The sequence below is a fragment of the Loxodonta africana genome, chromosome 15 (genome assembly GCF_030014295.1).
Source record: "Loxodonta africana isolate mLoxAfr1 chromosome 15, mLoxAfr1.hap2, whole genome shotgun sequence".
Taxonomy (NCBI): Eukaryota; Metazoa; Chordata; class Mammalia; order Proboscidea; family Elephantidae; genus Loxodonta; species Loxodonta africana.
This window is the reverse complement of record NC_087356.1, coordinates 48,085,724-48,112,597: the sequence shown is the minus strand read 5'-3', so window position 1 is coordinate 48,112,597 and position 26,874 is coordinate 48,085,724. Positions and strand designations below refer to the sequence as shown.

At 39.5% G+C, this 26,874-nt stretch overlaps 1 protein-coding gene across 7 annotated transcripts in view; it reads right to left on the bottom strand.

Annotated features, from left to right (window-relative positions):
- Nucleotides 1-26,874, bottom strand: part of ANAPC1 (anaphase promoting complex subunit 1) — a 184,694-nt gene that overhangs the window by 33,362 nt on the left and 124,458 nt on the right. For all 7 annotated transcript variants that reach the window (XR_010317985.1, XM_023557036.2, XM_010597103.3 and 4 more), the window contains one exon: nucleotides 8,659-8,745. Coding sequence is in view for 6 of the 7 variants with exons in the window: in XM_023557036.2 (XP_023412804.2) it covers nucleotides 8,659-8,745 (87 nt within the window). In the remaining variant the exon portion in view is untranslated. The remainder of the gene's footprint in view (nucleotides 1-8,658; nucleotides 8,746-26,874) is intronic.

Here is a 26,874-nt window from a genome sequence, read left to right as displayed (position 1 = left end):
TTGATTTCCCTGGGCCTGAGATAAGCCCTGTTGAGTGCCTAGAGCCGTCCTAAGACCCTAGAGAAGGAATAAATTCGCTACTGGGAGAAAAGATAATTTCCCAGCTCCACTAACCATGGGAGCTCGTGACAGAAGCAGATCCTGTCCAGGCACAGTCCAGGGACTTTGAGCACCTTTCCCCCCTGCATGGACCTGTGTGGGTTTCTTTCAGAAGAATAGGCCCTTGCTGGCAGACTACATCTGTTTCAGCTGTGCAGTGGAGAGGAGGGTGTTTGATATCTAACACTGCTTTGCCGATTAAACAGGGTCCTCACCTACCAACATCAGTGACCTAAGGACTGGTGGCTCCACTCACATCACCCAGCCACCCGCAACAGGGGCCCAAGGATGACTGATACCTCTCAGTCCTTACAATCAAAAACACTGGATGCCCATGGTCTGTCTGCAGAACCCACCCACCTGTATGCTCTAGGAAACAGGGACATGCTTTCCTCAGAGACACTTGGGGGACGATTCTCAGCTCCCTGCCTTGTTCAGATCGTAACCCCCTGCTGCAACCAGATACTGATACCTACACCAATCACCCCTCCCAATCTAAGACTACAAGACAGAGCCTGTACCACACACTTGATGATCAGCTACCTGGACACCTGAGCTGAATTCACAAAAGAAAAGTGAATGGACCCCTAGACTGATATAACTGATAACAGTTCTAGCCCTCTAGGGACAGGACAACAGAGCTCCAAAGGTGAAAATAATCAAGCTAGCTCACTCAAGCAACCCGTCTGGGCATATCAAAACAAAACAAAGCAAGAAGCTACGACACAGTAAGCAAACAAAAAAACTAATACAATAATTAATGGATGGCTTGGAGACAACAGTCAATATCAAGTCACATAAAGAAACAGGCCATGATCACCTCAACAAGCTCTCAAAACAAAAAATCAAGGGATCTTCTAGATGAAAGTGCCTTCCTAGAATTACTGGAGGCAGAATACAAAAGATTAATACACAGGACCGTTCAATACATCAGGAAGGAAATCAGGCAATACACAGAACAAGCCAAGGAACACACAGATAAAGCAACTAAAGAAATTAAAAAGATTATGCAGGGGCATAATGAAAAACTTAATAAGCTGGAAAAATTCATAGACAGACAGCAATCAGAAATTCAGAAGACTAACAATAAAATTACAGAATTAGACAACTCAAGAGAAAGACAGAGGGGTAGAACTGAACAAGTGGGAGGCAAAATTTGTGAACTTTAAGGTAAAGCAGCACTTGGCACCAGTATATTTGAAGAAAAATCAGATGAAAGAATTGAAAAAAATGAAGAAACTTTTAAGAATCCTGTGGGACTCCATCAAGAGAAATAACCTATGAGTGACTGGAATACCAGAACAGGGAGCAATAACAGAAAATAGAAAGAACTGTTGGAAGATTTGTTGACAGAAAACTTCCCTGATATTGTGAAAGATTAGAAGATATCTATCCAAATGCTCATCTAACTCCACACAAGGTAAATTTTAAAAGAAAGTCACCAAGACATATTATATTCAAACTTGCCAAAACCAAAGATAAAGAGAGAATTTTAAAAGCAGCTGGCGGTAAACGAAAAGTCACCTACAAATGAGAGTCAATAAGAATAAGCTCATACTAACTGACAGAAACTATGCATGCAAGAAGGCAATGGGATGACTTATATAAAATATTGAAGGAAAAAAATTGCCAGCCAAGAATCATATAACCAGCAAAACTGTCTCTCAAATATGAAGGTGAAATTAGGACCTTTCCAGAAAAACAGAAGCTTAGGGAATTTGTAAAAACCAAACCAAAACTACAACAAACATGAAAGGGAGTTCTTTTGTTAGAAAATCAATAATATCAGGTATCAACCCAAGACTAGAACACTGAGCAAAGCAATCAGGTGTCAAATTAGACAGGGAAATCACAAGAATAAATCAAGATAGCAAATGCCCAAAACAGGGAAAGAGCAATGCTATTATGTAAAAGAAGACAACATTAGAACAATAAAGAGGGACTAACAAATGTAGTCATAGATCTTTCATATGGAGAGGAAGACAAGGCGATACAAAGAAATAAAAGTTAGGTTTAAATTTAGAAAAATAGGGGTAAATACTTAGGTAACCACAAAGGAGACAAACTATCCTACACATCAAAATAAAATACAAGAAAAAATAGAGACTCAGAAGAGATAATATTAGCAACAAATATGAGGAAAAGACAATATATAATCTACACAGCACAAAAAATTAAGTGGTAACAAGAAACTGTCAACAACACACAAAAAAAGGTATCAAAATGATAGCACTAAATTCATACCGATCCATGATTACACTGAATGTAAATGGAATAAATGTACCAAAAAAAGAGACAGAGAGTGGCACAATGGATTAAAAAACACAATCCATCTATATGTTGCCTGCAAGAGACACACCTTAGACTCAGAGACAAACAAACTAAAACTCAAAGGATGGAAAAAAATATATCAAGCAAACAATCAAGAAAGAGCAGGAGTGGCAATATAAATTTCTGACATAATACATTTTAAAGTTACATCCATCATAAAGGATAAGTAAGGAAGGACACTAGATAATGATTAAACAGACAATATACCAGGAGGATATAACCATATCAAATACTTATGCACTCAATGACAGGGCTGCAAGATACATAAACAAACTCTATCAGTCCTGAAAAGTGCAATAGACAGCTCCACAATAATAGTAGGAGATTTCAACACACCACTTTCAGTTAAGGACAGGATATCCAGAAAGAAGCTCAAAAAAGACACAGAAGATCTAAATGCCGCAATAAACCAACTTGACCTCATAGACATACACAGAACACTCTACCCAACAGTAGCCAAGTATACTTTCTTTTCTAGTGCACATGGAACATTCTCTAGAATAGACCACATATTAGGTCATATAACAAGCCTTAGCAGAATCCAAAGCATTGAAATATTACAAAGCATCTTCTCTGACCATAAGGCCATAAAAGTAGAAATCAGTACCAGAAAAAGGAGGGAAAATAAATCAAACACTTTTAAACTAAACAATACCCTGCTCAAAAACAACTAGGTTATAGAAGACATAAAGGATGGAATAAAGGAATTCATAGAATCCAATGAGAATGAGAACACTTCCTATCAGAACCTTTGGGACACAGCAAAAGCAACGCTCAGAGGTCAATTTATATCAATAAATGCAGATACAAAAAGAATAAAGGGCCAAAATCAAAGAATTACCCCTTCAACTTGAACAAATAGAAAGAGAGCAACAAAAGAAACCCTCAGGCACCAGAAGAAAGCAAAAAATTAGAGCAGAATTAAATGAAATTGAGAAAAAAAAAAAAAACGAAAGAATTAACAAGACCAAAAGCTGGTTCTTTGAAAAAAATCAACAAAATTGATAAATGACTGGCCAAACTGACAAAAGAAAAACAGGAGAGGAAGCAAATAACCTGAATAAGAAATGAGATGGGTGATATTACAACAGACCCAACTGAAATTAAAAGAATCGTATTAGATTACTATGAAAAATTGTACTCTAACAAATTTGAAAACCTAGAAGAAATGGATGAATTCCTAGAAGCACACTACCTAACTAAACTAACACAAAGAGAGGTAGAACAACTACATAGTCCCATAACAAAAGAAGAGATTGACAAGGTAATTAAAAACCTCCCAACAAAAAAAAATGCCCTGGCCCCGACAGCTTCACTGCAGAGTTCTACCAAACTTTCAAAGAGTTAGCACCGCTACTACTAAAGGTATTTCAAAGCATAGGAAAGCACGCAATACTCCCAAACTCATTCTATGAAGCCAGCATATCCCTGATGCCAAAACCAGGTAAAAGGAAAATTACAGACTTATATCCCTCATGAACTTAGATGTAAAAATCCTCAACAAAATTCTAGCCAACAGAATTCAACAACATAGCAAAAAAACAATTTACCATGACCAAGTGGAATGCATACCAGGTATGCAGGGATGGTTCAACACTAGAAAAACAATTAACGTAATCCATGATATAAGTAAAAGACAAGAATCACATGATTTTATCAATTGATGTAGAAAAGGCATTTGACAAAGTTCAATACCCATTCATCATTAAAACCCTCAGCAAAATAGGAATAGAATGAAAATTCCTCAATATAATAAAGGGTATTTATAAAAAGCCAATAGCCAACATCATCCTAAATGGAGAGAGCCTGAAAGCATTCCCCTTGAGATCGGGAACTAGACAAGGATGCCTTTTATTCCCACTCTTATTCAACTTTGGGCTGGAGGTCCCAGCCAGAGCAATTAGACTAGATAAAGAAATATAGGGCATCCATATTGGCAAGGAAGAAGTAAAAGTATCTCTACTTGCAGATGACATGATCTTATACACAGAAAACCCTAAGGAATCCTCAAGAAAACTACTGAAACTAATAGAAGAGTTCAGCAGAGCATCAGGATACAAGGAAAAAATCAGCTGGATTCCTCTACACCAACAAAAGAACATCGAAGGGGAAATCACCAAATCAATATCATTTACAGTAGCCCCCAATAAGATGAAATACTTAGGAATAAATCTTACCGGAGATGTAAAAGACCTATACAAAGAAAACTACAAAACGCTCCTGCAAGAAACCAAAAGAGACTTACATAAGTGGAAAAACATACCTTGCTCATTGATAGGAAGACTTAACATTGTAAAAATGTGTATCCTACCAAAAGCGATTTATAGATTTGACTCAATTCTGATCCAAATTCCAATGACATTTTTTAATGAGATGGAGAAACAAATCACCAACTTCATATGGAAGGGAAAGAGGCCCAGATAAGTAAAGCATTACCGTAAAATAAGAACGAAGTGGGAGGCCTCACTCTACCTGATTTTAGAACCTATTATACCACCACAGCAGTCACAACAGCCCGGTACTGGTACAACAACAGATACATAGACCAATGGAACAGAATTGAGAATCCACACATAAATCTATCCACATATGAGCAGTTGATATTTGACAAAGGCCTCAAATCAGTTAAATGGGGAAAAGACAGTCTTTTTAACAAATGGTGTTGGCATAAGTGGATATCCATCTGCAAAAAAATGGAACAAGGCCCATACCTCACACCATGCACAGAAACGAACTCAAAATAGATCAAAGACCTAAATATAAAATCTAAAACGAAAAAGATCATGGAAGAAAAAATAGGGACAATGTTAGGAACAGTATACAAAACAGCACTAACAATGCAGAAGAAAAACTAGATAACTGGGAGCTCCTAAAAATCAAACACCTATGCTCATCCAAAGACTTCACCAAAAGAGTAAAAAGATTACCTATAGACTGGGAAAAAGTTTTTAGCTATGACATTTCCGATCAGTGCCTGATCTCTAAAATCTACGTGTTACTGCACAAACTCAACTACCAAAAGACAAATAACCCAATGAAAAAATGGGCAAAAGGTATGAATAGACACTTCACTAAAGAAGACATTCAGGTAGCTAACGGATACATGAGGAACTGCTCAGGATCATTAGACATTAGAGAAACACAAATCAAAACTACAATGAGATTCCATCTCACTCCAACAAGGCTGGCATTAACCCAAAAAACAAAAATAATAAATGGTGGAGAGGTTGTGGAGAGACTTGAACACTTACACACTACTGGTGCGAATGTAAAATGGTACAACCATTTTGAAAATCGATTTGGCGCTCCCTTAAAAAGCTAGAAATAGAACTACCACACAATCCAGCAATCCCACTCCTTGAAATATATCCTAGAGAAATAAGAGCCTTTACTCAAACAGATATATGCACACCCATGTTCGTTGCAGCACTGTTTACAACAGCAAAAAGATGGAAGCAACCAAGGTGCCCGTCAACAGATGAATGGATAAATAAATTATGGTATATTCACAAAATGGAATACTACACATTAATAAAGAACAGCGAGGAATCTGTGAAACATTTTATAACATGGAGGAATCTGAAAGGCATTACGCTGAGCGAAATTAGTCCATTACAAAAGGACAAATATTGTATAAGACCACTATTATAAAAACTTGAGAAACAGTTTAAACAGAGAAGAAAATATTCTTTGATGGTTACAAGATGGGGGAGGGAGAGGGTATTCACTAATTAGATAGAAGATAAGAACTACTTTAGGTAAATGGAAGTCAACATACAATACAGGAGAGGTCAGCACAACTGGACTAAACCAAAAGCAAATAAGTTTCCTGAATAAACTGAATGCTTCGAAGGCCAATGTAGCAGGGACAGGGCTTTGGAGACCATGGTTTCAGGGGACATCTAAGTCAACGGGCATAATAAAATCTATTAAGAAAACATTCTGCATCCCACATTGGAGAGTGGCGTCTGGGGTCTTAAATGCTAGTAAGTGGCCATCTAAGATGCATAAATTGGTCTGAACCCACCTGGCACAAAGGAGAATGAAGAACACCAAGGACACAAGATAATTATGAGCCCAAGAGACAGAAAGGGCCACATAAACCAAAGACTTCATCATCCTGAGACCAGAAGAGCTAGATGGTGTCCAGCTACAACCGATGACAGCCCTGACAGGGAACACAACAGAGAACCCCTGAGGGAGCAGGAGAGCAGTGGGATGCAGACCCCGAATTCTTGTAAAAAGGCCAGACTTAATGGTCTGACTGAGACCCCCAGACCTTCTGTTAGCCCAGGACAGGAACCATTCCCAAAGCCAACTCTTGAGACAGGGACTGGACTGGACAGTGGGACAGAAAAAGATGCTGGTGAAGACACTTGAGACTATGTTGGTATCTCCTATCTGGAGAAGACATGAGAGTGCAGAGGGGGTTAGAAGCTGGCAGAATGGACACGAAAAGAGAGAGTGGAGGGAAGGAGTGGGCTGTCTCATTAGGGGTAGAGTAATTAGGAGTATGCAGCAAGGTGTATGTAAATTTTTATATGAGAGACTGGCTTGACTTGTAAACTTTTACTTAAAGCACAATTAAAAAAAAAAAAACTGGTAGGGAATAGTGGGGAGAAAGGGAATCAGTTTTCCTCAGAGAGCAAAGTTCTTCTATAGTACATACTTGTACACAAACATACATACACAAACTCTTGGAAGATAGTTCACCAAAAATTAATGGGTGAGATGTTAACAATATTTTTCCATTTGTGCATGCTTTTCAGTTTTCAAATAATCTATAATGAGGATGAATTGTTTTTCTAATTAAAATTATTTTTATAACAGCAGTGGTTATCTATGACTTTAATATTTACATCTCAGAATTTAATCACAAAAAAGTTCTTTTTTTTAAGAACTCTTAAGAGAGATAAAGAGTTTTCGTTTTAAATTACACTTACAGACAATAGTCTCCTTCTGTCCACCCAAAATCTACCCATTTTTATAATCTATTAAAAATAAACTCAAGGTCAGAAAAAACTGGTATTTATGAATTACATAAAGGTTCTTGGTGCTTGTCATCAAATTGCTTTGTTTACAACAGCTAGACCACCTGATAAACTAGGACCATCAATACAGGAGTGTGGCTTTCCACTGTACTCTAATCAGTAAGCGGCTGCCAATTTTAAACAGTCTTTCCTAAACGGACAAGCAAGAGACCATGTGCCAGAGCTGTATTAGCTTTGCAACAGTACTCAGCTATCATCAGAGTTTGGACTTTAAATCAGGGTATTTTTTTAAAACAGCTATCTCTTCTTTATTACTAATTTTTTTTTAATACATTATACAGTTCCTTAAAATGACAGTTCTCTGGGCAGACTGCTGGGGCTACCTTCAGTTGCATCCACTGGTCAGTTTACACGTCATTGGATATAAAGGGCTAGTTTTGTATAGTAGTCTCCCATGTGCAGCAGAGATCTGCTATACTAGAAGGTTCTAGAAAAACTGAAGTGTTGGAGGCTCTTTACACTTTAAAAGGCAGAGTTCTGGCATTATCTGAATGCTCCTGCATGGTTGGAGAGGCTACTGCTCACTGCCACAGCTCAACTGTCTCTGGTCTTCTGCTGAACTTTGTTTTTCTTGTCTTTTCTAAGTCATTTATAGAAAACTTCTCACATGTAAGAGAGAGAAAAAATAGAGAGGCATTCTCACTAAAACAGAGAATTCTTCTTAAAACTAAACAATTATAGCACAAAACGTATAGTGTTTAGCTTCCCTTGGCTACCATCCTTTGCCGGATAATTTCCCCCCTAAAGATAAATTTTTTTGGCCTCCTTCTGAGTTTAGGGAAGCTCTATAGATTTGAGAATTGTGGAAGAGTCGGCAGTCATCAGATGTCCAAAGTTCTCTTCAGATCTAGAACTTTTTGAGAGAAACTTTTAAAAAGATCTAGCCAGGAAGACAAATAGGTTCAAGAACAGAACAATGCTAATTTGGAAAAGAGTCCTGGATTTGGTATTAACACCAAATAAAACTGGTTCTGGGTTATACTTCTTCCAAGATAGATAATATGGCCACTAGCTTTATTTCTTCTTTTCACTATTTAAGAGAAAAATCATTTCGGCTTCAATAACCAGCTTTTCTAACATGAAACCAAAACACAAATCATGCTGTTAAGAGAATTTAAGATACATCCCATTGAAATCTGTATATAGTCAATATCTAGCGAAGTATCACTAGACTTACCGGTTGTCAGTGCTATGAGCTGGGAAGTGTGGGTAAAGAGCACAGAGCAGGGCAGCAATGGAGGAGTTTGATGTGCTCAAAGAGTACCTGCAAAACAAATTCAGTAGGGATGGATGTTATTAATTATATTGTGCATACTTTCAAAGCATTCTTGAGAATCAGGAAATGGAGTATTGTGGCAAGGCATACTGTTAAATACAATAAAAATGCCAATACTGTAAACATTTCATTTTTTGGTTAGTCTTCAAGCCATCTCAAGACCATTTAGTATTTAAGGCAGAACATTCCACAAATGTTAAATTTCAACAGGTGAATTAATAAGCAAGGTCTTAACCTAAAATAACATAGTAGTGGGGCCATGAATGCAATCCTGAAGATTATAAATATTGAGAGTCATGTATAAAGTATGCTACCTTCTTCTCTCGTTTTATATATGGCTATTTGCAGAATTATGAACCCTATTTTTAAAAATACATTTTTTTTCTGCTGGCCATCTTAAATGTATTTTTCCACTTCTGTGAAGCATGAACATTCCTTTCGAATTATGCAAAAGTTATAAAAAGTTACTATTCCTTGAAATAAAGCTTTTTCTTATCAATGTGATAAACTTTTTTCATAAAGGCTACATCCTCTTAGTAAATAATCTTTTGAAATTTTCCTTAGTTTATTTTACTGCTGCTCAAATGCAAAGGAAACAGGCAAATTGCTCTAAAGTACTAGAGTTTTTCTTACAGACACTTTGAAATAAAGACGTCATAGAACATCACATAAAACCACTTTTGTAATACATATACGTATGTGTGTATGTTTGCTAAGTTCTTGCTAAAAAAATACAAAGCTAAAGAGATTTGGGGATATATACATCTTTTTTAAATAATTTGACTATCCAGTAAGAACTTGGCATTTCTCATACTACACACATATTTGATGAATTAGGAAGAAGAGAGTTCAAAACTAAAACATGGAAATACATATATTTTGGTATATGCATAAAAAAGTCTGGAAAGATACGGAGCATACTTGATTTCACATTCCATTCTAATACATAATTTTCTGCACTTTCAACAAAATTATACATCTAAGGCACATTTCCTACTAGCTTGATAAAATGCCTGTGAATATATTTTTAGATTTAGAACTATTCAACTTTATCTTCCATGCTTTCAGGGCAGCAAAAAGCATCATAAACAACTGAAACTAGGCTTTTCATTATCACCCATTTTACTGTCACCCTATGGTACTTTTAGATTAGGGACATATACTGAAAAGGCAAGTTTGTGTATCATACTAAGCTGCATACTTACTGGCCCCGTCTCTTCACAAAAGCTAGATACGGCAGAAGTAGCTAATATTATATTTTACTGATTTTAAATTATACATTTTTGCATATGTAAACATCTCCGAAAACTGGAATGCATCTTAAAATAACATTTCAAGTTTAATTAGAAGCATTCTTTTTTACAGTAGGTGTGGCGAAGGAACCAGGCATGCTTTCTGCCTACAAACAGTGATCTAGGTGTGCATAAAACTGGACCCATATGACTCAGTACGTATTTGCATGGAGTAAACACAAACATGTCTTTCTGCATTGGCAGTAACTTCTTTCATCTATTAATCTTTTTATACCAACTGGCATATAGGTATGTATCACCATATGTGGTAAGTTGTCAAGCCTTGCCATTCCTGCTCTAAAATGTATCTGGGGTTGCTCTGTGCCTCCTCGTTCTTGCCAGTAAGCTTGACATGGCCTCCTTCCATTGACTTCTCGGTCTTCAGGCTCTTCCCATTCCAAATATTTCTGAATACCACTGTTAAATAATTTCCTATGCCCACTATTTTGACAAAGTTTCTTCAGCTATCCTTAACATAAAAAATAAACTTTTCTTACAGTGTAAGTTTTCCACATCTTAATGCTTATTCTTACTTACACCATCATTCATTTAATCTTTTACTCACTCACTCACTCACTCTCAAGATATTTACTTATCAACTACTATGGACCTGGCACAATCTTAAGAAGTAAGTGTCTAGAGATGAAAAAGATACAGATTTTGCCTTCATCTAGCTCAGAGCAGTGTGGGAGACAGATTTATAAACAAATAAATTACAATTCTGTACAAGATTTAAAACAAGAGTTTTTAGACTTCTTTCTTTAAAGTCATGGATTCTTTTATTCAAATAAAAAAAGAAGAAAAAGCCCAATCTTTAAAGCAGGTAAAAACGAAGATGCTATAAATCAAAGGTAGAGGGCATGGAGAAGTGAAGGCTCCACCAAGCACAAAATGAAAGGCACTATTGACAAGAGTACGTACATGGCACAGTGAAAAACTAGGGAGGAAGCGATCAGTTCTGTTTTGGGGATTAATAGGGAAGGTCTCCCGTAGAAAAGACCACTCCAACTGGGTCTCGAAAAGTGAACCAAGTTATCTAAATCAGACCAAAGGGCAGCAGCTACAGGAAGGCAGTAGTAATGGCATTTGCAAAGTCAAGGAAGTAAAGAATTGGTGTAGCATCATTTGTGGTAACAAATAGCGGCTGCTTAGATCAGTGAATTAACCAGTGTAGAGAGGAGGCAACTGATGGAGGGTGGTGGGAGAGTACACAAAGCCAAGAAGAAAGATGGGAACAAAAGGTAAGACCATTTTGATACACCAAGAAGGTCATGATAAAGGCTCAAATAAAGGCAGTGGCAGAGGGAATAGAGAAAAGGTGAAAATCAGAGGGTAATTCAGGTTGGTGACTCTTAAGACATTTGGAGGCACAGAAAGAGAGTAAGGGAACGGAGGGCATATAAAGTCACTTACAAAGCTTCTGCCTACAGACTTAAATACAAAATCTAAAGTGATAAAGATAATGGAAGAAAAAACAGGGACAATGCTAGGGGTCAAAATACATGGCATAAACAGGATACAAGTCATAACTAAAAATCCGCATACACCAGAAGACAGACAACTGAGAGCTCCCCAAAATTAAACACTTAAGTTCATCAAAAGAGTAAAAAGAGAACGTACAGGCCGGGAAACAATTTTTGGCTACAACATATCCGACAAGGGTCTAATCTCTAAAGTCTACAAAATACTTCAACACCTCTACAACAAAGATACAGATAACAGAATTAAAAAATGGGCAAAGGATATGAGCAGGCACTTCACAAAAGACATTCAAGGGGCCAACAGACACACGAGGAAATGCTCACGATCCTTAGCCATTAGAGAAATGCAAATCAAAACTACAATGAGATCCCATCTCACCCCAACAATACCAGCACTAACCCAAAGCACATAAAATAACCAATGTTGGAGAAGTTGCGGGGAGATTGGAACTCTTATGCACTGCTGGTGGGAATGTTAAATGGTACAACCACTTTGGAAATCAATTTGGTGCTTCCTTAAAAAGCCAGAAATAGAAATACCATATGATTCAGTGATCCCACTCTGAATATACCCTAGAGAAATAAGAGCCATCACATGAACAGACTTATGCACTCCTATGTTCACTGCAACACTATTCACAATAGCAAAATGCCCATCAACAGATGAATGGATAAATTATGGCTTATAGACACAATGGAATACTATGCAACAATAAAGAACAAGGATGAATCCGTGAAACATCTCACAGCATGAATAAATCTGGAGGGCATTATGCTGAGTGAAATAAGTCAGTCACAAAAAAAGATAAATATTATACGAGACCACTATTATAAAAACTCAGGAAAAGGTTTACACACAGAAAAAAATATTCTTTGAAGGTTACAAGGGTGGAGAAGGCTGGGAAGGGGAGGGAAGTCACTAACTAGATAGCAGACAAGTGTCAACTTTGGTGAAGGGAAAGACAACACACAATATAGGGGAAGTCCGCACAACTGGACCAAAGAAAAAGTATGTAAGTTTCCCAGACACATCCAAACACTTTGAGGGATGGACTAGCTAGTGTAGGAGGGTGAGAACCCTAGTTTTGGGGGACATCTAGGTCAACTGGCATAACATAAAGAAAATGTTCTACATCCCACATTGGTGAGTAACATCTGGGGTCTTAAAAGCTTGTGATCGGCCATCCAAGATACATCTATTAGTTCCATCCCATTTGGAGCAAAGGAGGATGAAGAAAACAAAACACACAAAGAAAATAATAACCCAAAGGGCTGAAGGACCACACGAACCAGAGACTCCACCAGCCTGAGACCAGAAGAACTAGATGGTGCCTGGCTACCACCAATGACCGCTCTGACAGAGATCACAACAGAGAGTCCCAGACAGAACAAGAGAAAAATGTAGAAAAGAATTCAAATTCATGAAAGAAACTGGTAGAACCCCCAAGACTATGGCCCCCAGACACTCTACTAACACAGAACCGAAACCATTCCCAAAACCCACTTTTCAAGCAGACTGGTGCTCTTGTTAGATGCCGTCAAGTCAGTTCCGATTCATAGCTACCCTACGTACAACAGAATGAAACACTGCCCATCAAACACCATCCTCACAATCGTTCTTATGCTTGAGCCCACTGTTGCAGCCACTGTGTCAATCCACCTCATTGAGGGTCCTGCTCTTTTACACTTACTTTCTACTTTACCAAGCATGGTGTCCTCCAGGGAGTGATCCCTCCTGATAACATGTTCAAAGTATGTGAAATGTAGTCTCACTATCCTTGCCTCTAGGGAGCATTATGGTTGTATTCCCTCCGAGACAGATTTGTTCGATCTTTTGGCAGTCCATGGTATGTTCATTATTCTTCACCAACACCGTAATTCAAAGGTGTCAATTCTTCTTTGGCCCTCCTTATTCACCATCCAGCTTTCATATGTATATGCCAAACCAAACCCAGTGCCGTCGAGTCGATTCCGACTCGTAGCGACCCTATAGGACGGAGCAGAACTGCCCCATAGAGTTTCCAAGGAGCACCTAGCAGATTCGAAATGCCGAAACTTTGGTTAGCAGCTGTAGCACTTAACCACTACACCACCAGGGTTTCTGTATGCATATGAGGCAAGTGAAAACACCATGGCTTGGGTCTGGCGCACCTTAGTCTTCAAGGTGACATCTTTGCTTTTCAACACTCTAAACAGGTCTTTTGCAGCAGATTTGCCCAATGCAATGTATCCTTTGATTTCTTGACTGCTGCTTCTATGGGTGTTGATCGTGGATCCAAGTAAAATAAAATCCTTCATAACTTCAACCTTTTCTCCCTTTATCATGATATTGCTTACTGGTCCAGTTGTGAGGATTTTTCTTCAGGTTGAGGTGTAATCCACACTGAAGGCTGTGGTCTTTGATCTTCATCAGTAAGTGCTTCAAGTCCTCTTCACTGTCAGCAAGCAAGGTTGAGTCATCTGCATATCACAGCTTGTTACTGAGTCTTCCTCCAATCCTGATGCCCCATTCTTCTTCATGTAGTACAGCTTCTGGGATTATTTGCTCAGCATACAGACTGAATAGGCATGGTGAAAGGATACAACCCTGACGCACACCTTTCCTGACTTTAAATCACACTATATCCCGTTGTTCTGTTGGAATGACAGCCTCCTGATCCCTGTACAGGCTCCTCATGAGCACAATTAAGTGTTCTGAAATTCCCATTCTTCGCAGTGTTATCCATAATTTGTTAGAATCCACAGTTGAATGCCTTTGCATAGGCAATAAAACTCAGGTAAACATCTTTCTAGTATTCTATGCTTTCAGCCAGAATCTATCTGACATCAGCAATGATATCCCTGGTTCCACATCCTCTTCTGAATCTGGCTTGAATTTCTGGCAGTTCCCGTCAATGTACTGCTACAACTGCTTTTGAAAGATCTTCAGCAAAATTTTACCTGAGTGTGATATTAACGATACTGTTTGATAATTTCTTCATTCTCTTAAATCACCTTTCTTTGGAATGGGTCCAAAATGGATCTCTTCCAGTCAGTTGGCCAGGCAGCTGTCTTCCAATTTTCTTGGCACAGACAAGTGAGCACCTCTAGTGCTGCATCTGTTTGTTGAAACATCTCATTGGTATTCCGTCATTCCTGCAGCCTTGTTTTTCACCAATGCCTTCAGTGCAGCTTGGTCTTCTTCCTGCAATACCATTGGTTCCTGATCATATGCTACCTCCTACAATGGGTGAAAGTCAACCAATTCTTTTTCATATAGTGGCTCTGTGTATTCCTTCCATCTTCTTTTGATGCTTCCTGCATCATTTAATATTTTCCCCATAGGATCCTTCAATATTGCAACTCGAGGCTTGAATTTTTCTTCAGTTGTTTCTGCTTGAGGAACGCTGAGCATGTGCTTCTCTTTTGGTTTTCTATCTCCAAGTCTCTGAACATGTCATTGTAACACTTTACTTTGTCTTCTTGAGCTGCCCTTTGAAATCTTCTGTTCAGACCTTTTACTTCATCGCTTCTTCCTTTTGCTTTAGCTACTCAATGTTCAAGAGCAAGTTTCAGAATCTCTTCTGATATCCATTTTGGTCTTTTCTTTCTTTCCTGTCTTCTTAATGATCTTTTGCTTTCTTAACATATGATGTCCTTGATGTCATTCCACAACTCGTCTGGTCTTTGGTCATTAGTGTTCAATGCATCAAATCTATTCCTGAGATGGTCTCTAAACTCAGGTGAGATATCTTCAAGGTCATACTCTGGCTCTCGTGGACTTGTTCTAATTTTCTTCAGTTTCAACTTGAACTTGCATATTAGCAATTAATGGTCTGTTCCAGTCAGCCTCTGGCCTTGTTCTGACTGATACTGAGCTTTTCCATCATCTCTTTCCACAGATGTAGTCTATTTGATTCCTGTGAATTCCATCTGGTGAGGTCCACGTGTATAGTTGCCATTTATGTTGGTGAAAAAAGGTACTTGCAATTGGTTTTCCATAAGTCTACCATGCAATCTCCAGCATCATTTCTGTTATCAAGGCCACATTTTCTAACTACCAATTCTTCTTCTTTGTTTCCAACTTTCACGTTCCAGTCACCAGTAATCATTAATTCATTCTGATGGCATGTTAATTCAATTTCAGACTGCAGAAGTTGGTTAAAATCTTCAATTTCTTCACCTTTGGCCTTTGAATAATAGTTGTATCAACCGGTCTTCCTTGTAGGTGTATGGATATTATCCTATCACTGACAGTGTTGTACTTCAGAACAGATGTTAAAATGTTCTTTTTAATGATGAATGCAATGCTATTCCTCTTGAAGTCATCATTCCCTGCATAGTAGACCATATGATTGTTCAATTCAAAATGGCCAATACCAGCCCATTTCAGCTCACTAATGCCTAGGATATCAATGTTTACGTGTTCCATTTCATTTTTGACAGTTTCCAATTTTCCTAGAAGACAAAGATTAGACAGGCCTATAAAACAAAAAATAACACATTTGAGGAACTGCTTCCTAGTTCAATCAAATGTAAGAGACCAAAAGGGCAACTTCTGTCCAAAAGCAAGATGAAAAGACAGGAAGGGACAGGAACTGGACCGATGGACCCAGCGAATTCAGTATGGAAAAGGGGAGCATGCTGTCACATTGTGGGGACTGCAACCAATGTCACAATACATGTATAAATTCTTCAATGAGAAATTAACTTGAGTATAAGCTTTCACCTAAAGCACAATTAAAAAAAAAAGTTTCGGGCCAAGGGGATTTGCTGACTGGTTGATGCCACCCTCTAAGACAGGGAATTAGAAAAAGCAGAAGTTTAGGGAAAAGATAATGAGTTAGGTTTGTGAAGTCATGAGGTGCTAGTAGATCATCCAATTTTTGGATGTTAATAGGCACTGGACTCAGGAATGAAGCAAAAGATGGAGATGTAGGACTCATCAGCTCAGGGCTGCCAGAGAAAGTACACATAGAACCAAAATTCAAAGACAAACATTAAGTTAGTAATGTTAGAAATCTGAGGATTCAATGCAATGGTGTAGGTATGCTATGGGAAGATTAAACGTTACAAACTACACATAACCATTTTAAAACCAAAAGTCACTAGTAAAACAGTACAAGAGTGGGAGAAAATCTACCCAATATGAAAGAACAGCAAGCAGGGTCATACAGTGTGGAACAATGAGAGGTGGTATCTTAAATATCTAGTGCTGCTGTAACAGAATTAGCATAAATGGATGGCATTAACCAAGAGAAACCCATTCTCACACAGTATGGGAAGCCGAAAACCCAAACTCAGAGTGCCGGCTCTAAGGGAAGGCTTCCTCTCTGTCAGCTCTGGAAAAAGGTCCTTGTCACCAATCTTCCAGTCTAGGAGCTTCTCTGCACAGGAACCTCAGGTCCACGCTCTGCTCCCGGGCACTCTCTTGGTGGTACGAGGTCCCCATGTCTCTCTGCTCACTTCTCTCTTTTATATCTCAGAAGAGATTGGCTTAAAACACAATTTAATTTTGCAGATTGAGTCCTGCCTCATTAACATAACTGCCTCTAATCCCACCTCATTAACACCGCAGAGACAGGATTTACAACACATAGGAAAAGCACAACAGATGACAAAATGGTGGTCAATAACACAATACTGGGAATCATGGCCTAGCCAAGTTGACAGATATTTTGAGGGGATACAATTCAACCCATGACAGGCGGGACTGATTAAGAGCATGAAATAAACACAGGAGATTGTGATGGACTGAATTTTGTCCCCCCGAAGTATTTGTTGGAATCCTCACCCCTATATCTGTGGGTGTAATGCAATATAATGTAATTATCTTCTATGTCATGCAATGTCATTATCTTACATGTCATATGAAGTTGTGTGATGTCACTGTCTTACATGCCATTTGATGGTCATGTGATGTGATCATTGTGTCATGGCATGTGCAATGCCATGTGATACCCATGCAATCATCACACACCTGACATGTGACCATCATGTGATGTTATGTGACCATCATGTGATGGTCATGCAATTTTCATGTGGCCATTATGTGAGTCACACAAATATCATGGTCATGCAATGGTAACATGATTTCCATGCAATGCCATGTGATGACCATGTGGCCACCACGTGACGGTCATATGATGTCACATGATGGTTATGCAATCACAACCATCATGTGCTATCATGTGGACATCATGTGACAGTCACAGAGTGGTCACACAATTTCATGTTTGTCATGTGATGTTGCGCAGTGATTGTGTGGTCTTCGTGTGATGGTTATATGTTCTTACTGAGGTTTTATGTTATTGTCATGTGATGTCATATAATGTAATCAACTGGTTGAGGTCATACCAGTTTGGAATGGATCTCAAACTTAATCACTTCTGTCTTATATAAAAAGCAGCACAGACACAAACAGACAGAGACACACAGACACACAGACACACACAGAGGGATGAAGTGCAGATGCCACGTAAGGATTGTCCACAAGCCAAGGAACTAAGGAAATCCCAGTACAATGTACAAGCAAGAAATCAACACAGCCAAGGCCCTGATTTGGACTTCGCTTCTAAAACTGTGAGAAAATAAGTGTTCTTTAAAGCCACCGAACTTGTATTTCTGTTACGGCAGTGCTAGGGAACTAAAATACAGATTATTTTTAAATGAAAATAAATTTTCATAAATCATGAAAGAGAGGAATTTTCATAGTATTATTTCCTTAACCATTCTTAAATCTAAATACCTAAAGGAAGACAGTTTCACAAAACGTGTTAAGAGGAAATTCCCATCTTTCTGATGATCTTTACTTTCTGTACTTCTGCAAAGGTGAGTTCCAATGTTTAGTTCATTCTCAAAGAAGAAAGGAAAACAAACTTTGTAGAAATTGTAACATTTGGCTGATGTTACACAAACTAGAGCTAAAGAAATAAATAGCTACACCATGTTCACAGATTAGAAGATTCAATATCCTAATACTCAATATTCCTCCGAAACAGATCTATAGAATCAATGCAATTACAATCAATATTCTAGCAGGTTATTTAGGGTGGAAAATGGCAAATAAATTCTACAAAGAGCCCAGAACAGAAAAACACACTAAGGCTTACTATACCAGATATCAACACTTATTATAAAAGTATAATAATTAAGAAAATGTGGTATTGGTACAAGTATAGACAAATAGACCAATGGAACATAACAGAGAGCCCCAATACAGACACAATGTCTTAGGCTGGGTTCTCTAAAGAAGCCAAATCAGCAAAGCACATAAATATATATAGAGATTTGTATCAAGAAATTGGTTCACTAGGTTGTACAGGCTGGAACGTCCCAAGTCCGCAAGTCAGGATAGAGGCTTCTCCTGATTCACGTAGCCACAGGGGCTGGCAAACCCAAGACTGGCAGATCAGGAAGCAGGGCTCTTGCTTATAGGCTGCAAAGATCAATTAATCCAAGACTGTCAGGTAAGACCACAGATAGGCTGTTAGCTCAAATCCAAAGGACCAGAGAGGTCTGACAAACAGGAGCCAGCTGCAGGATGAAGCACAAGCAAAAGGCCTTGCCAGAATGTCCACTTACATTTGATGCAGGCCACACACCCAGAGAAACTCCCTTTCAAATGATTTGCTACTCAGAGCAGAGCCCATCATGGCAGTGATCACATATCAAATCTCAACAGGGAGGTGATCACAACATTACACAACTGCTAAAACACTGAGAATCAGGGTCCAGCCAAGATGATACGCAATCTTATCCATCACAGTCCACTCCTTGTCAACCTGGCACATATACACATCTCCTTAAACCATACATAATTTCTGAATAAAGACAATTATAAAGCCATAATTATGCCTACAACAAACATACAACTGCAAATGCACTAGTCCTGCTTACAATTTATATTTTATAAGTGAAGAAAACAAAAATTTTTGATGCACACGTACAAAGCAAAAATAACAATTACAGCCTGAGTTTCTGCAACTGACCACGTGGCCATAAGTAGTATTTAGAACTACCTTCTTCCACCACCCATTCCATACTCCCTTTGCCCTCAACAAGTACCTCAGCTGGTTGTGGTTCTTTGCCTAGTGGGGTGACCCAAACCTTCATTCCTGAAGGGTCTGGGCCATTAGTAGTCATGTCAGAATTCGGGTGCTGTAGTTTTCCATTGGCTTTAATCACAAGGCATGGTAGTACGAAGAGATGCCTGAAGGGATCTCCTGCATTCCAGACACACTTGTTTTTACCTCCATTAGGCAATATCAATTCAATTTCCTCTTGGTAATCAGTATTAATCACGCCACTCAGTACGGCACCTCATTTCTTTGCCGGTTGATCCAGAGGCATTAGGAGCCCAAAGTGGCCAGGTGGCAATCCTAGCTTTCAGTTCAATGGAATCAGTGATGTGTCTCCAGGTGGGAGTATTCTTCCCTTTAGAATTAAGACATCTAGACCTGCAGAGCATGAGGTCACAGGGGACAGGAAGCAAAAATCTTGCAACTGGGTCACTAGGGGTAATAGTGAGTGGTGCCACTCCCATCTCCACCCCTGGATTCCTGGACCCACGAATCCTGGCTATGGGAGAAACAGCGCCATAAATTGGATGCTGGTTTAGAGCATATACAGCCTCCAAGAGAACATTACCCCAACCCTGCAAGGTACTGCCACCTAGCTGGCACCCTAATTGTGTCTTTAGAAGGCCACTCCATAGTTCTATCAAGTCTGCTGCGTCAGGATGATGGGGAACATGGTAAGACCAGCGAATTCCATGAGCATGGACCTATTGCTGCACTTCATTTTGCTGTAAAGTGAGTCCCTTGATCCGGGGCAATCCTGTGTAGCATACCATGACAGTGGATAAGGCGTTCTGTAAGTCCACGGATGGTAGTTTTGGCAGAAGCACTGAGTGCAGGGAAAGAAAATCCATATCCAGAGTGTCTATTTTTAGTAAGACCAAAACACTGCCCTTTCCATGATGGAAGTGGTCCAGTGTAAATCAACTTGCCACCAGGTTGCTGACTGATCACCATCTTGGGGACTGAGTGCTGGTCTCTGCTGCTGACAGATTGGGCACTCAGCAGTGGCTGTAGCCAAGTCAGCCTTGGTGAGTGGAAGTCCATGTTGCTGAGCCCATGCATAACCTCCATTCCTGCCACCACAGCCACATTGTTCATGAGCCCACTGAGCAATGATGGGAGTAGCTGGGGAAAGAAGATGAGTGGTTTCCACAGAACACATCATCCTACCTACTTGACTGTTAAAATCGTCCTTTGCTGAGGTCACCCTTTGGTAAGCATTCACATGAGACAAAAATATCTTCATTTCTCTGGCCCATTCAGAGAGGTGTGTCCACATGCCACTGCCCCATAAATCCTCATTATCCAATATTCTCATAATGTTCCTTCCAAGTCCCTGACCACTCCATTACAGCAGCACTAGATAACCACAGAATTTGGTACCAAAAGAGTGGGGTACTGCTCAAACAGATACCTAAAATGTGTAAGCGGTTCTGAATCTGCAAATGGATAGAGGACACAGAAGGAAATAAGGAGAGATGTCATGCTGGAGACGGTGCAGACAGCAAAAAGCAGCAGCAGAGAAATGGCAGCAGCACAGACAGGCCGCAACACAAGCAGACCAGTATGAGACGGCACTGGAGCTGACCCATCGAGCGTGAGAGCTGAATACTTTGCACAGGAGGCTTCCTGGTGGAATGGGGTGCCTCCAAGCACTTACTGGTTTAACTAGACTTTCTGACCGATGGAGCAGGAGAATTTAGTGCCTTCTGGCAGAAGTCTACCGGTGGAGTAGGGTGCCTTCAGGCACTTATCAGTGGAGGGGAAGAGCTTTCAGACACTTGGCACAGCAGGTCAGACGCGGTGAGGCTCGAGGGCCCGAGAGGTCAAGGAGCCAGGAAGCAGAAGCTGAAGGGACAAGGAACACAGGAAGTAGAGCTACCTCAGTCTCAAAGGGTGGCGTCGCCACTCAAATGGACCAGGAGAATGGGGCTGCCCAAATTCAAGGGAACAAAGTTGCCGTTCCAGTGGGCCTGGAAGGTGCAGCTGAAACCCAGGGCCCTTCACCCAAAACCCGGAGTGTATACCTAGAGTCTTAAGCGCAAGGCCACTGCCTTAATGGTTTCAGAGAACAAAGGATTATTTCAAGCCTTGAGGGCTAATGTAATGTGTTCTGCTGACATGCTTGGTGCCTGTTATCTCTTCTTTCCCTCCAATTTCTTCCATCTGTAATGAAAATACCTAGCTTCTGCCTGTTCCATTATTGTACTTTGGAAGCAGGTAACTTCTAGATTTCACGGATGAAGAAGAATTTTTGGATCTTGGCCTTGGAGTTGATTTAAGACTTTTGCTATAATATGTTATGGTGAATTCGTTTACATGTCGCAAGGACATGAATTTTGGGGGCCAAGGGCTGGAAAGTCATGCATTGAATTGTGTCTCCCAAAATTATGTGTATCAATTTGGCTAGGCCATAATTCCCTGTATCATGTGACTGTCCATCATTTTGTCCTCTGATCTGATATTCCTATGTGTTGTAAATCCTATCTATATGATGTTCATGAGATGGGATTAGTGGCAGTTACGTTGATAAGGTGAGACTCAATCTACATGATTAGATTGTGTCTTAAGCCAATCTCTTTTGAAATATAAAAGAGAGAAGTGAATAGAGAGACATGGGTACCTGATACCACCAAGAAAACAGAGCCAGGAGCACGCATCCTTTGGACCCAGGGTCCCTGCACTGAAAAGCTCCTAGACCAGGGGAAGACTGATGACAAGGACCTTCCTCCAGAGCCAACAAAGAGAGAAAGCCATCCCCTGAAGCTGACGCCGTGAATTTGGACTTCTAGTCTACTCGCCTGTGAGAGAATAAACTTCTATTCGCTGAAGCCATCCACTTGTGGTATTTCTGTTATAGCAGCACTACATAACTAAGACACACATGTACATAGACACTTACTCTATGAAAAGGTGGTTCTATAGAATAGTGGCAAAACGACAAACTTTCATGAACAGTGGGCATCAATTGAAAAAAAATACAGAAAAATCAGCTCCAGGCAGATTTCAGATCCACAGGTGAATGACAAAACTAAAAAAAATTCTAGAAGATGTAACAGAATATTTTCATTTCTTTGGAGTAAGGAAAGATTTCATAAGCAGGACAAAGGAAGTACAAACCATAAAACTTATTAATAAATTGGACTAAGAACTTCTGTTCATCAAAAGACACCACTGAGATAATAAAAAGGCAAGCCACAGTTTGGGAGAAGATAACTGCAAAAACATACAAAACTGACAAATGAATCAGGATCATAATTTAAGGAAAACCTACCGATCAACACAAAAATACATCAATATGAAAAGCGGGTAACAAGCAACTTAGCAGAAAATGGGACTGCCAATTGGTCAATAAAGATATAAAAAAGTGTTCAACATCATTGTTCACAGATATGGAAATTAAAACCACAATGAGATACTGCTATACATCCACTAGAATGGCTAACATTAAAGACTAACAACTGATGACAAGGATGTGGAGTAACTGGAACTTCACATATTGCTGGTGGGTGTACAAAATGGTACAAGCCCTTTGGATCAATAATGGCATTATCTATTAAAGTTGAATATATATAACCGTATGACCCAATTCCATTTGCAGAGCTATATACAAAGAAATCAACGACATATACAAGAATGCTCATAACAGCATTATTCATAATAGCTAAAAACCAGAAACAACAAATATATCCATCAATACAGAGTAGATCAATAAAAAGGAATGTAGTCATTCAAGTCGGATTTAGAACAGGACATGGAACTAGGGATATCATTGCTGATGTCAGAAAGATCCTGGCTGAAAGCACAGAGTACCAGAAAGATGCTTACCTGTGTTTTACTGAGTATGCTAAGGCATTCAACTGCATTGTTGTTGTTGTTAGATGCTGTCGAGTCGGCCACAACTCACAGCGATCCTATGCATAACAGAACGAAACACTGCCCGGTCCTGCGCCATCCTTACAATCGTTGTTATGCTTGAGTCCATTGTTGCAGCCACTACCTCATTGAGGATCTTCCTTTTTTCCGCTGACCCTGTACTTTGCCAAGCATGATGTCCTTTTCCAGAGACTGATCCCTCCTGATAACATGTACAAATTATGAGTCTTGCCATCCTTGCTTCTAAGGAGCATTCTGGTTGTACTTTTTCCAAGACAGATTTATTCATTCTTCTGGCAGTCCATGGTATATTCAATATTCTTCACCAACACCACAATTCAAAGGCATCAATTCATCTTCGATCTTCCTTATTCACTGTCCACCTTTCACATGCACATGATGCAATTGAAAATACCATGGCTTGGGTCAGGCACACCTAAGTCTTCAAGGTGAAATCTTTGCTCTTCGACACTTTAAAGAGGTCCCTTGTAGCAGATTTACCCAATGCAATGCGTCTTTTGATTTCTTGACTGCTGCTTCCATGGCTCCTGATTGTGGATCCAAGAAAAACGAAATCCTTGACAACTTCAACCTTTTCTCCGTTTATCATGATGTTGCTCATTGGTCCAGTTGTGAGTATTTTTGTTTTCTTTATGGTGAGGTGCAATCCATACTGAGGACTGTGGTCTTTGATCTCCATTAATAAGTGTTTCAAGTTCTCTTCACTTTCAGCAAGCAAGGTTGTGTCATCTGCATAATGCAGGTTGTTAATGAGTCTTCCACCAAGCGTGATACCCCATTCTTCTTTACATCGTCCAGCTTCTCAGATTGTTTGCTCACGTGTCTGTCAGTTTATCATACTGTGGCGGCTTGTGTGTTGCTGTGATGCTGGAAACTATGCCACCAGTATTCAGACACCAGAAAGGTCACCCATGGAGGACAGGTTTCAGCTGACCTTCCAGACTAAGACAGACTAGGAAGAAGGACCCAGCAGTCTACTTCTGAAAAGTATTAGCCAATGAAAACCTTATGAACAGCAGCAGAACACTGTCTGATATAGTGCTGGAAGATGAGCCCCACAGGTTGGAAGGCACTCAAAAGATGACTGGGGAAGAGCTGCCTCCTCAAAGTAGAGTCGACCTTAATGACGTGGATGGAGCAAAGCTTTGGGACCTTCATTTGCTGATGTGGCACGATTCAAAATGAGAAGAAACAACTGCAAACATCCATTAATAATTGGAATCTGGAATGTACGAAGTATGAATCCAGGAAAATTAGAAATCATCAAAAATGAAATGGAACGCATAAACATCGATACCCTAGGCATTAGTGAACTGAAATGGACTGGTATTGGCCATTTTGAATTGGACAATCATACAGTCTACTATGCCGGGAATGACAACTTGAAGAGGAATGGTGTTGCATTCATCATCAAAAAGAATATTTCAAGATCTATCCTGAAGTACAATGCTGTCAGTGATAGGATAATATTCATAAGTCTACAAGAAGACCAGTTAATATGACTATTATTCAAATATACGCACCAACCACTAGAGCCAAAGATGAAGAAATAGAAGATTTTTATCAGCTGCTGCAGTCTGAAATTGATTGAACATGCAATCAAGATGCATTGATAATTACTGGTGATTTTAATGCGGAAGTTCAACTGTGTAGATCATAGCAAATTATGGCTAACATTACGAAGAACAGGAATTCCAGAACACTTAATTGTGCTCATGAAGAACCTGTACATGGATCAAGATGCAGTCGTTCCAACAGAACAAGGGGATACTGCAGGGTTTAAAGTCAGGAAGGGTGTGTGTCAGGGCTGTATCCTTTTACCGTACCTATTCAATCTGTATGCTGAGCAAATAATCTGAGAAGCTGGACTATATAAAGAAGAACGAGGCATCAGGATTGGACAAAGACCCACTAACAACCTGTGTTATACAGACAACACAACCCTGCTTCCTGAAAGTGAAGAGGACTCGAAGCACTTACTGATGAAGATCAAAGACCACAGTCTTCAGCATGGGTTACACCTCAACATAAAGAAAACAAATCCTCACAACTGGACCAATAAGCAACATCATGATAAATGGTGAAAAGACTGAAGTTGTCAAGGGTTTCGTTTTACCTGGATCCACAATCAACACCCATGGAAGCAGCAGTGAAGAAATCAAAAGATGCATTGCATTGGATGAATCTGCTGCAAAAGACCTCCTTATAGTGTTGAGAAGCAAAAACGTCAACTTGAGGACTAAGGTGTGCCTGATACAAGTCAAGGTGTTTTCAACTGTCTCGTATACACGCGAAAGCTGGACGATGAATAAGGTAAGACCGAAGAACTGACACCTTTGAATTGTGGTGCTGACAAAGAATACTGAATACATTACGGACTGCCAAAAGAACGAACAAATCTGTTTTGGAAGAAATACAACCAGAATGCTCCTTAGAAGCAAGGATGGTGAGACTGTGTCTCACATACTCTGGACATGGATGGATTACTCCCTGGAGAAGGGCATCATACTTGGTAAAGTAGAGGTTCAGGGAAAAAGAGGAAGACCCTCAACAAGATGGATTGACACAGCAGCTGCAACAATGGGCTCATGCATAACAATTTTGAGGATGACACGGGAGCGGGTCATGTTTCATTCTGTTGTACACAGGGTCATTAGGAGTTGGAACCAACTTGACTGAACCTAACAACGCCAACAAAGTGGTCATTTGATGGAATACAATACGGCACTGAAATATAAATAAATCATTGATACATGTAACATGTATGCACCTCAGAAATATAATGTTGAGCAAAAGAAGAAAAGGTACAAAAGGATACGTAGCATATAATTCTGCTTAAATTAAAAAAAACAGCCAAAACTAATCTAAGGTATTAGGAGACTAAATAGTGGCTACCTTTGGGAAGAAGAAAGATAATATTGACTGCAAGGGGCACAGCATGGCAGAGGTAGAGACAGCGTGTTCTGAGATGCAAGAACTATTCTGTATTTTCATGCGTGTGGTAACAAAGAGATTTTCATATTGTGGATAGTTCATTGAGCTGTGCTTCTATGATTTCTACTTTCTTCTGTATGTTCTGCTTCAATACAGATCATTAAAATACAGGACAGTCTTATAAAGGATGGGGTAGTCAGCAATGACATCTGCTGAAAAGAGAGCAAGAAAGTTGAAAACTAAGAAAATGTTTTAGGATTTGGTGACTGGTGTTGTTCATGACCTTTTTGAGAAAGCAGTTCAGTAGAAGGGTAAGAAATTAATTGTTAAATGGTGGGGAACAGGCAGCAATGTAATGAAGTCCTGAGCACAGACTCTTCTGAGAAATGAAGTGATGCTAAGTATGAATGTGAGAAAGAATGGTAACTTTACTGAATAAGACATGCATTGGTA